This window comes from Microcebus murinus, chromosome X (genome assembly GCF_040939455.1).
Source record: "Microcebus murinus isolate Inina chromosome X, M.murinus_Inina_mat1.0, whole genome shotgun sequence".
NCBI lineage: Eukaryota > Metazoa > Chordata > Mammalia > Primates > Cheirogaleidae > Microcebus > Microcebus murinus.
This window is the reverse complement of record NC_134136.1, coordinates 37,570,697-37,581,372: the sequence shown is the minus strand read 5'-3', so window position 1 is coordinate 37,581,372 and position 10,676 is coordinate 37,570,697. Positions and strand designations below refer to the sequence as shown.

Sequence of the window (10,676 nt, the reverse complement as noted above, 5' to 3'; positions counted from 1 at the left end):
AGGTGTGGATTGGGGGTGAAAGGGGGAGGAGGAATGGGAATCAATGGCTGTCTCGTGGATTTGCAGTTTTATTGATTGTAGTAGGGAAAGGGGTTGGCATCTCAGCCATTCAGGGCTGGCCTGGGATGGGGATTTAAAGGGATGTCCAGCAGCTCCTGGTGTGAACAGAAATCCAGAATCCCCCCACACACCTGTTGTTTCTTTGGAGCGTTGGGCCTTTCTAAATTTTATGACTATTCTCCATTTCTGTTTCCACCCCCTTCTACACATCTACCACTCCCCGCGCCAGTCTTCTGTAAATTAGTAATTTGCTTTTTCTCTGGCAATGATTTCTCTTAATGGAATTAGAAGTAGCCTTGTATGTGTTCATGAAAAAATTATTTTTGGTAGCAAAAACCTGGAAATAATAGAAATCTTATAATAAGGGCAAATTTAATAAATTATGGTAGGTCCGTAGTCTGGAATACTGCGTGGACAATAAACTAATGCTATAGAAACATAGTAAATGACATGGGAAAAGTTGGCAACATGTTGTTAAGTGAAAATGACAAGCCACGAAACGATGAGCATGTTTGTGTGTGTATGCGTGGTACACGTGTACATTATTGGTAATTTTTTTTCTTGGTCCTTTTCTGTGTTTTTCAAGATTCTGCATTGAATGCTGCGATGTGAGTTAGAATACAGCCAGAAGGGGCGCGCTGTGAAGAATCTGAGAGTGCAAACAGGGAAATCAGGCAAGACTTCCTTCCAAGTCAGTGAATTTTGAAGATGGCGAAAGGCACAGAGTGTTGGAGAGGAACTCCAGGAATATGCTGTTTTTCAAAATCAGAGGGAAGGAGATGGTATCTATTGGTGGTGGGAACTTGAGGCCCACCAAAGAAAACTGAACTGCATTAAAGAAACAACAAGGAGCATTTCTGGGTTTCTGAATATAGGGCTGAATTGATGGAAATACTGTTGGAGGAGAATTATGCCAGCCATAGCATGGTGGATTGGGCTGGAGGCAGGGAGATCTGCCAGGAGACTCTCAGTTTGCACATTTGACCTGAGGTAATGAGAGCTTGGATTAAGCTTGTGGCAATAAAACCAGAAAGGAAGGAGCGGATGGATCTGAGAGACGCTACCAAGAATCTGAGCTAGAGATTCCAATTTGGCTAAATATATACCAGGTGGCAGGTGAATCTATGTAAGGAGAGACTTTCCAAGGAAATGGGTTTTAAGAGAAAATAGCTAAGGATTGAGACTTCAGGGATTCTAACAGTTAATGGCAGGAGGAAAGAAGAGGAGCCAGCAAAGGAGACAGGGAATGATGGGTCAGAGAGATAAGAAGAGAAACTTGAGAATGCAATGCCATGAGAGCCATGGGTAGGACAGTTACAGGAAGGAGTGGGTGGTTAATGGTATCAAATTCATCCTCAAAGTCAAAGATGCAAACTTAGCAGAGACCCTTGAATTTGGCCAAGAGGTCACTGGGGCACTTATAGAGAGCAGTTCTGGCAGAAAGCACTAGACTCTAGAAGGTTCAAGAGGAAGGAGAGGGGGGGAAAATGGAGGTAGCTCGTGGATAACACCCATGTGAAAAGAGTAATGTGTTAGGACTGAGAAGAGCAAGCAAATTTTATAATTCCAGTCCTGCCATTTAACCACTCTGAGCATCAGTTTCCTCTTCTGAAAACAGGAATAATTCTACTATCTCATAAGGCTGTTTAAAAGTAAAAGACAAGTTTAAATGATTATTTTTATGCTACGCTGAAGGGGTTACTTCTTCCCTCCTCCTCCAAAAGAAAAATCCCTGAATATTTCTGGGCATGTTTCAATAGATACAAAAAGTCTCCTAGCTCAACAGTTATATCCCTAGGTCGATACTGCTTCGAAAATGCCCTAGCTGTGTCATCTGGCATTCATCATGCCAAGTCATTTCCCTGAGACCCTCTGAGGTGAGAACAGGGAGGCAAGGGGATTAGGAGGGAGCCAGTGTCAGGGTCATATGGAATGTCTCTGAGGCCTGTTTGAGACCTCGGATGCAGTTTGGTGCCAACTTCACCTCAACACACAGAAGGCTGCAGCCCCTGAGTGGATGGTGGGCTAAGGAAGACGTAGCAGAAAACCTTCCTTTTTTTTTTTGTTTTTAACCCATGGCACCTGCAGATTCAATGGCCCCTGGACTGAATGATTTTGAAGAGGCAACTTGGTTTTCAAGGTATACATAAAGGCAGATGCTTTACTTTCTTTCCTTCTATTCTTATTTGGCAACTATATACAAGCAGACCTGGCCAGCACTACCTCATTTTTTTCCCCTCCGTATCTATCTACTAAGCAACCCTTTTTCTTTGTAAAGCCCAGTCTGTTGCCAGTTTAACATATTCTGGACTGATCTTTGTCTTAGTGCCTTGCTTTCCCCTAAAAGAAGATATTCTCTGAGAAAAAAATGGCCACCCCACAAGCCATCATGGCCTAGATCTCTTACCAAGTCCTGGAGGGGCACATACCTGTGCACTGGCCTAATGGGAGTGGAGTGAGCGTATTCTCTAGAACTGGTAGTTTTCAGACCCTGAGACATCTAGACAGTATAGTCAAAGGGCCTTTTAATGTGCATGCTCCTCTTAGTGGAAGAACTTGGTTTCACTTCTGGTAAGATGGTTTACCTGAGGGAAAAAGGGCCACATCATGGATGGTATACTCACAGGCTAAGATGTGTGGCCCCCCCTGGAAAAATGTCATAGGAGATTAGAGCACAGGTACTTCCAAGGAAGCCGGGATATCATCAGAAACCATTTTGGACAACCTGGGAGTCCTACTTTGCCTTGGCCTTATAGCAAGTACCTGACTACTCAGTCACTGAATTCGGCTTGAACATCTTCTGAATAAGATGCTTTCCTGGGACGGGGCTGGCGGTGGAGTAAGGCAATGAGGACTAGAAAGATAGGCCGGGGTCCTTGTCTAGGGGAGTTACTCCCTTAAGATGCGGACAAGGGGTCTCGGTTGCCATGTTACGGGAGAGCTGCCGGAAGGCGTCTGTGGTCTCTCTTGGGAGCCCCGGGGCAGGGCCTGTCTTGGGGGACCAGATGCTGTATCAGGGCCAAAGCTGGGCCTGCAGGGCAGGTGGCCAGAACTTGGAAGGAATTCTCTTCCGCAGCCCAGGGTCCAGGCTTGGCCCCAGCAAGCTGCCCTGCCAGCCTCTGCTGCCTGTGGCCTCGCGCATTCCGCGCCCCCGCTCCCTCTGCCCCTCCCCTGGCCTCGCCCCCTCCCTTGTCCCCTTCTCCTCCCCCCACCAGCTGTCCCCTTTCCCCGGAGTGGCGAGACAGCCAGAGCCTGGGAAGAGGCGGCCGCGGGCCGAGGGGGCGTGGTGGGGAAGGGGAGGAGGACGCGGGTGAGGGGATAAGGAGGCCCGCGGCCGGCGCCCCCAGCCACTGCGCGCCCGCCCGAGAGCCGGGTGCCGCCGCCACCGTCGCTGTCGCCGCGCTCTGCCCGCCTGCCGGCCCGCTCGCTCGCTTGCTTCCCCTCGCTGGGGGGGAAAGGTCAGCAGCGTCCTGGAGCCACCGTGTCACTCCCCGACAGCCATGAACTGCAGCGAGAGCCAGCGGCTGCGAACCCTCCTGAGCCGCCTGCTGCTCGAGCTGCACCATCGGGGCAACGCCAGCGGCCTGGGCGCCGGCCCGAGGATGGGCATGGGGGTCGTGCCTGACCCCTTCGCGGGCCGCGAGGTGACCAGCGCCAAGGGCGACGACGCCTATCTCTATATCCTGCTCATCATGATCTTCTACGCCTGCCTGGCCGGAGGCCTCATCCTGGCCTACACCCGCTCCCGCAAGCTCGTCGAGGCCAAGGAGGAGCCACCCCAGGCCTGCACCGAGCACGAATGGGCCCCGGGAGGCGCCCTGGCCACCGACGCTGAGACTGCTGCGGGCTCCCCAGCTGAGGGCCGCCGCCAGCTCGCCCCCGGGGTGCTGCCTGTCCTCGCCCAGGGCACCGAGCGGGTCTAGACCCGCAGCCCCTGCTTGCTCTCGCGTCCTCCTCTTCTCGCTTAGCCCTGGGCGCGGCTCCCGCCCTTTCCTCCCCTTCAGGGTTCGCCTCACCGAAGGCCCAGACAATGATGAGAGGCCAGGAGACCTTGTCTGGAAGCCCCTGGAAGGAGAAGCACCACCCTACCCACTCCTGGCCACTTTCTCCCTCCTCATCCTCACCCCCACCCCGCACATCCAACTGCGCTAAACTGCCTTTGCTCTCTTGTCTTCAGACAGCCCTGACACTATGCTCCAGGCCTCTGGGAACTGAATCCAACACGTCCAACACTTGGCATTGAACTGAAGCAATGAAGTCTATCAGAACTCTGGGCCGTCTAACTGGCAGCTGCTCCAGGGGCTGCCAGGGACCTCTCACTCTGCAGAGCCAGCAGGCTTTGCCATCACTGCCAGGCCGGCTGCAGCAGCTCCAGCTTCCCGTTGCCTTAGGGACAGAGACAAAGAAAATGAAGAGACCTCAGACATCTTTTCCCTCCCTCTCTCTTTCAGCAGGGAGCTAGCAGGACACTAGGACCAGTCTGTGGGATAGAATGGATTTAATGGGGACTGAAGGGGGGCGGGGAGGCTCAGCAGGGGGAAGATCTATGAACCCAACTGTATGGTTTTCTTGTCTCCTCAGTTGTCATCCTAAAGGTAACTTGCCTGATTTGTTTTAGTAGCTTTGCCATCTTCTGCTGTGGGTAAACATTATTGGGTGTATAACCCCAATACTTCCAAATGCCTCTTCTAAACTGATTCAGTTGTTATCACAGTGTCTGCTCCATCCATGGGACATCAGGCTTGGATGTCCCCTGCTCTGTAACCCTGGGGAATGTCAGAGGCAAGTAATAAAGGTTGTTTAAACAATAACCTAAGACTCTTTTCTCAAAGACCCCAGCCTTGAGACCCGGTAACATATACGGAAGAAATTCTTTTTCACTTTTAGAAATGATGTTTCGATTTGGAGATTGGGTTGTTATGATATCTGTATCGATTTATCCAGTTCCAATTCAATAGGTGTGATTGTGAGTGAAGAAAACATTTATATAGCAAAGTGGGTTATTTTGTGAAGTGTTTCAAAATTTATAGATGCTTTTTCACTTCCTCCTCCTTTATTTCTGAATTCTGAAGCACTTTCAAATATCACAGTGCTAAATAAGGATTTCCCACTTTCCTTTTGTAGTTTTTCAGGATGCACCTTAAAAAAAAAACAACCTCTCAGGCCTATCACTTTTAGCTATTATCAAAGCTAGTTTTTAGAAGTCACTCAAAAAAGTGGTTTATTAAAAGACAAGGAAGCCACTGGGCAGTGTAAATCTTAAGTCAGAAGGAAGATGCTTCAACTGAGCAATCTTAACACTCATGGGTAAAGTTAGAGGTGTGTGTTTATTCATTTATTTTCTTTGTCTTAAGAAGGTTGTCAGAAACTTGCCTGCTTAGGGCTGAAATGCTTATACCTGATGATGGCTGTTTGGGCTTCATCAAACACACATAAAGTTACCTCTTAGAAGTAAGCAAACTTGCTTAAATACAGCTGGTTTCTCAGTCATATCTGGACAAAGATATTACCAGTCACTTAAATGCATTGATAATATATAAACCTCATTCAAGACATTGGTTTTCACCTTCCATCCAGCCCATCTGGCATTTTTTTGGAGCTATTAATAAGTTAAATGGACTTACTTTCATCCCCAGGATTCACTTCTTGAAGCTATACTGGCCTTGCCCCGTTGGCACCTCTCCAGTTCTAGTTCCAGCCCTGAGGTCGCCCCCTCTCCTTGAAAGTGGGGGCCAGGGGTGGGGGAGTAGTCCACGACAATGGCAGAAAGAAAAGTGTTGCCGTGAGAGCCATCTCAGCCAGGCAGGGGGTGCTGAGAGGGGTGTGGAGGGGGGCACGATATACAGGGATTTGGGGGACATGTGGGGGGCAGTCCCTAGCCCTGTGTGTTTAATGCAACATCACTCATTTATCAGGCATGATGGGATTCACAAGGCTATTTTGATAACGAAGCGTAATCAGGGCTTTAAGTGTTGAAACTTCGTAAACACGTTTGTACCACGTTTTCGATAGATATTTAAAAGAGTATATTGCCAAAAATAAAATAAAGGAAGCTGGGAGCAGTTGGGATAATTCCCATGATAAATATTAATGTGCCAGGTGTGCCAAACAAATCCCATGGCAAAATATTCCTGCTTTTAAAAACATGTTATCCTTTTTTTTTAATGATGACTTAGGGTACCCATTGAAGAGCATGTAGCAAAAGTAGCTATACAACTCTCCCTGTGAGAAAAGTACACTGGCCTGGGGAGAGCGATTTGTTTTACTGCCCAGCTGCTTTTTTCAAACACTTTCAGGGTTGCAACTGTGTCCCAGATAATGAAGTTTCCCAGAATTCTGGACACTCAACTTTCTACCAGCCAGCGGGGGGTGTCAACATTGAAGTGATCCTATTGTGGCCAGCAAAAGATAGAAGAAAGAAAAACTAGATGCTTGGCCAACCCCCAGTTTTGATAATGTAGCCCCAAATAGCTTGAGCTGACTGTACAAATTGGGAAAAATGTTAACCTTGTCCTTAAGATGATTTCAAAGACCTTAAACATTCTAATAAATTAGAGCAATTCTTTTTTCACCCCACCCAGCCGCCTATTTCTCCCCTTTGCATAAGCAGATCCTGTTCCAATTCAGGTTCACATCTTTGCTCCATAACAATGAAGCACAAGACCCTGGCTTCCCTACTTGAAACCTGAGGCTTTCAACAAAGAGACACCAGGAGATGGTTTGAGTTCCAATGTCTGGAAGTGCTCATCGGCGTCACAAAAATAAACGGAAGCTTTTCTTCCATTACAGACATATTTCTATCTTGTCAATTTTACTTTTCTAGAGGGACATAAATGGGGTCTTTCATTTGTTTGTAGTTACCATCTTTTCCTTTTCAATTTGCCATGGCTTTTATAAACCCAAGGTCTGCATATAACTTGTATCAACAAAGAGAAACGGGACTGGGCTGCTTTCCAAGCAATCTTGCCTGGCAGCTAAAGTGAATGCATCACGATGTTGTGGAGTGAGCCCAGGACCAGAAATCAGGAGAACTGGGGTCCGGCCCCAGCTTTGCCAATTAACGAGCTTTGTTTCTCATGGGGAGCTGCTTCACCTCTTTGGGGCCTAGTCTCCACAGCTGTGGGGATTTGAGGCTCAAGTGAGAGAATGCATGGGAAAGGGCCAGGAGAAGTATAGCCCCTATAGAAGTATCAGGTGTTAAGTTTGTATTTTCCTTTTCCTTTCTTGGGGGAATGCCTTTGGCAGCTGCATAGAGGGGGCAGGAGAAAGAGAAAATTCTCTATTATGTAGATGCTACTCTTATTGCTCAAAGAAGAGGATTGCCTATACTTTGCCATGAACTCCAAGATTTCTGAGCCTATCTCTTCCACTCGAAGAATCTTGGCTGACTAGGAAACTGTGCATAACTTTCTCACCATGCTCCTCTTCTCCCCTTTACCTGCAGGCCCACAGTGACCTTTAAAAAAATATGTCAACAATACTTTATTTAGTGGTCTTCCCCAGGACTGGAGTCTAGACTTTTGAAGATCCAGGTCCTCAGGGATTGGTACAGGGCATAAGAGAAGGGCAAGAATCAGGAGCCGTGAGGGAGCATGACTGGGGACCACTGGAGGTCAGCAGACTACTTTGGTCAACAGCCAAACTAGGTGCACTTGAGCCACTCCCCAAAAATGGCCTTGGGAGAAGAAGTTGGATGGAAAGTCACTTTGCAGCCCTCTTGTCACTGAACACAACCTGCAGGCTCTCCAGGAAGACAAGTAATGCAATTAAGGTAACCCCTCCTTCTGTGCTGGGTCTCATGGGACCAGGTGGCCCCAACCGGTCCCCCACTGTGTTTTGAAGGAGGGGAGAATCAAAGTCGAGGCTGTGGCCTGTGCCCCTTCCTCTGAAGAGAGTGCAACCAGAGCAGATGGGGGATACCTCAGATCCATTTTTTAAAAGTGTGGTAACATACACATAATGTAAAACCGACCATCTTAGCCATTTTGTAAAAAGTGTACAGCTCGGTAGTGTTCAGTACACTCGCGTTATGCCACAGGGGCCTTTTAAGTCAGAGAGAACAGCAAAACAACTACATTGCTTTATATAGAAGTGGCAGAGCTTGATCACTACTTCAGATGAACCCCTCCGGGGGTGCTCACATTTTATAACACGTTATTTAGGTCAACATAAAGGTGAAACCCAAGGAAAGAAATTCTACTTGTGGGGTTCAGTGGAATCTGGAAGGAGAGATATCTAGAAATGTCTACATACGTTGAGGAGGATACTGAGGGGTGTGCTGTGCTTCCCACAACTTCTCAATTCATATTCTCGTCTTACTGCCCGATGCTCTGGGGACCCTGGGGTGGGGACTCAGGTGGCCGTGAATGACTGGATTGCAGTATGGATTTACTGAATTACCACATACCTGACTCACAAGATGTCCATTCATGAAAATACCTCAGTTCCCTGGAAGGACAGGGGGCCTTCTCTTAGCTCTGTTTAGGATCTAGTTGTGCTCTAGTAGGGGTTGCAGTCCCAAGCGGGCCTGGTAAGGGAAAGAATGGAGACAAGGGACCTGTTAATTTCCATCCTCCTCGCCTAGGCCAGTTCTCTAGGGGCCCTGTAGTCAGGCCCAGCCCTGGTGAAGCTACGGGGTTGGTATTTATCTCAGTTTTCCCCTTCCTGTTCCGAGCCCTTTGGTCCCAGTATCCCAAAACTGTTCCTTCCTGCCTTCCAAAATCTAACAATCTTATTCATTTGCACGTAATCCATTATTCATTCCAGCAAGGGTACAAGAAGTGCACCTTTAATGGTGGCTTTCAGACACTGGGTGAGGGAGAGAGGTACAAAGAGGGGCTTGCCCTAAGACACTCAGATTTGATACGAGTAAGCCTGGCCCTGGCAGTCACAGCATTGTGGTAAGCTCTTCAAGGACAGAACCTTGTTTTTTTCTTTATTCCCACTATTTCTGGAGCAGTTTGGAAGACTGTAACTTTTAGCCATCTAGGAGGGCACCTGCATTTTCATGTGAGTTTTTTAGGGTAGGGGATGAGATGGGGAGTGAAGATGGGAGTAGCTGGGGCAGGTGGAAAGGGAGAGAAGCCCTCAGCTTGCTCCCCAGTTAGCGCTCTGTCCACTGGAAGGTGACCTTAGCAAACAGGACCCAGAGAGGAATGGCTGAGGGGAGTGAGGGGTGAAATACCAGGATGAGTCCCCTGAGGATTGCAAGGATGGAATTGTCATCATCTTCCTGCCATCTATCTATAAGTCCAGTACCAAACTAGGGCCACAGCCAAATGATAAGCCTTGCTTGGAGGTGGCTCTCTGGAATCAGCTGGGTTAGTCTCCATCCTGTGTCCTGAGTAACTGGCACCATTTCTTGCAAGTTGGCGCCTTCCCTCTAGCAAGTCCAGGGGCCTGGTCAGTTCAAAAGCCCCCACTTTTGCCTTTCTCCATCACCCACTAAAGCAGAAGAGTGTAGGGCACAGGGTGCCAGCTCTAGTGCCAGACTGCCTGGGTCCCAATCTACGATCTTTCACTAGCTGAGTGACATCAGTAAAGTTACGTAACCTTCTCCAAGCTTCCTTTCCTCAGCTGTAAAATGGATGTAAGAAATAGTGCTTACCTCCTCAGGGTCGCTGTGAAGATTGAAGAGTTACCACAGTGTCTGGCCCAGGGGAAGGGGTCGGTAATGATAGCTACCATTATGTACTTCCCTCTCATCTTGACTTCCAATCCCTCCACCGCTACCCCCTCTTCTCCAGGGCTGTCTGCTGTCTTCTGGCTCCATTTGTCTCATTCCTGTTAGCGTACAAAATACATCAGACTTGTTCACCTTAAAAATGACTCTTTTGCCCTTCTTCCCCCTCCAGATATTATCTCATTCCTCTTCTCTGCCCTACCTCCCCCAGCCTCATTTTTTTTTTGATAGAGTTTTGCTCTATTGCCTGAGCTAGAGTGCAATGGCATCATCATAGTTTACTGCAACCTCCAACTCCTGGGCTCAAGCAATCCTCCTGCTTCAGCCTCCCAAGTAGCTGGGACTACGGGTGCACACCACCATACCCAGCTTTTCTTTCTTTCTTTCTTTCTTTCTTTCTTTCTTTCTTTCTTTCTTTCTTTCTTTCTTTCTTTCTTTCTTTCTTGTTTTTTTTTTTTTTTTTTTTTTTGTGGAGATGGGGTCTGACTTTGTTGTCTAGGCTGGTCTAAAACTCCTAGCCTTAAATAATCCTCTCATCTCAGTCTCCCAATGTATTGGGATTACAGGTATAAGCCACCATGCCTGGCCCCTCTTCTCCCTTTTTGAGTAAAACTCCTTAAATAAATGGTCTACACTCTGGCTCTGCTGCCTCACTTTCCAATCTTGCTTCAATCCATTGCAATAAAGTGTTCACCTCCACCAAACCAATGAAACTGCTTTGCCATGGTCACCTGTGACCTGCATGTTACCAAACCTAACAGTCAATTTTCTGTCTTCATTCTTCGTGACTGCTTAGCAGCATTTAGTGCAGTTGATAACTCCTTCCTTGAAACTTTCTCTTGAATTCCATAACACCTCAGTCTTCTGGATTGCTTCCTTCTTCGTCACTCTTCTTACTTCTCAGTCTCTGTTGCCGGTTCTTCTCACCTCCTCA

General features: G+C 47.8%; 1 protein-coding gene across 1 annotated transcript; it reads left to right on the top strand.

Annotated features, from left to right (window-relative positions):
- The first annotated feature begins 3,386 nt into the window (after positions 1-3,386).
- KCNE5 (potassium voltage-gated channel subfamily E regulatory subunit 5) lies at positions 3,387-4,871 on the top strand. The gene has a single exon (XM_012750315.2). It carries the CDS (start codon positions 3,561-3,563, stop codon positions 3,981-3,983), a length of 423 nt encoding a protein of 140 aa, XP_012605769.1. The 5' UTR covers positions 3,387-3,560; the 3' UTR covers positions 3,984-4,871.
- The last annotated feature ends 5,805 nt before the right edge of the window (positions 4,872-10,676 follow it).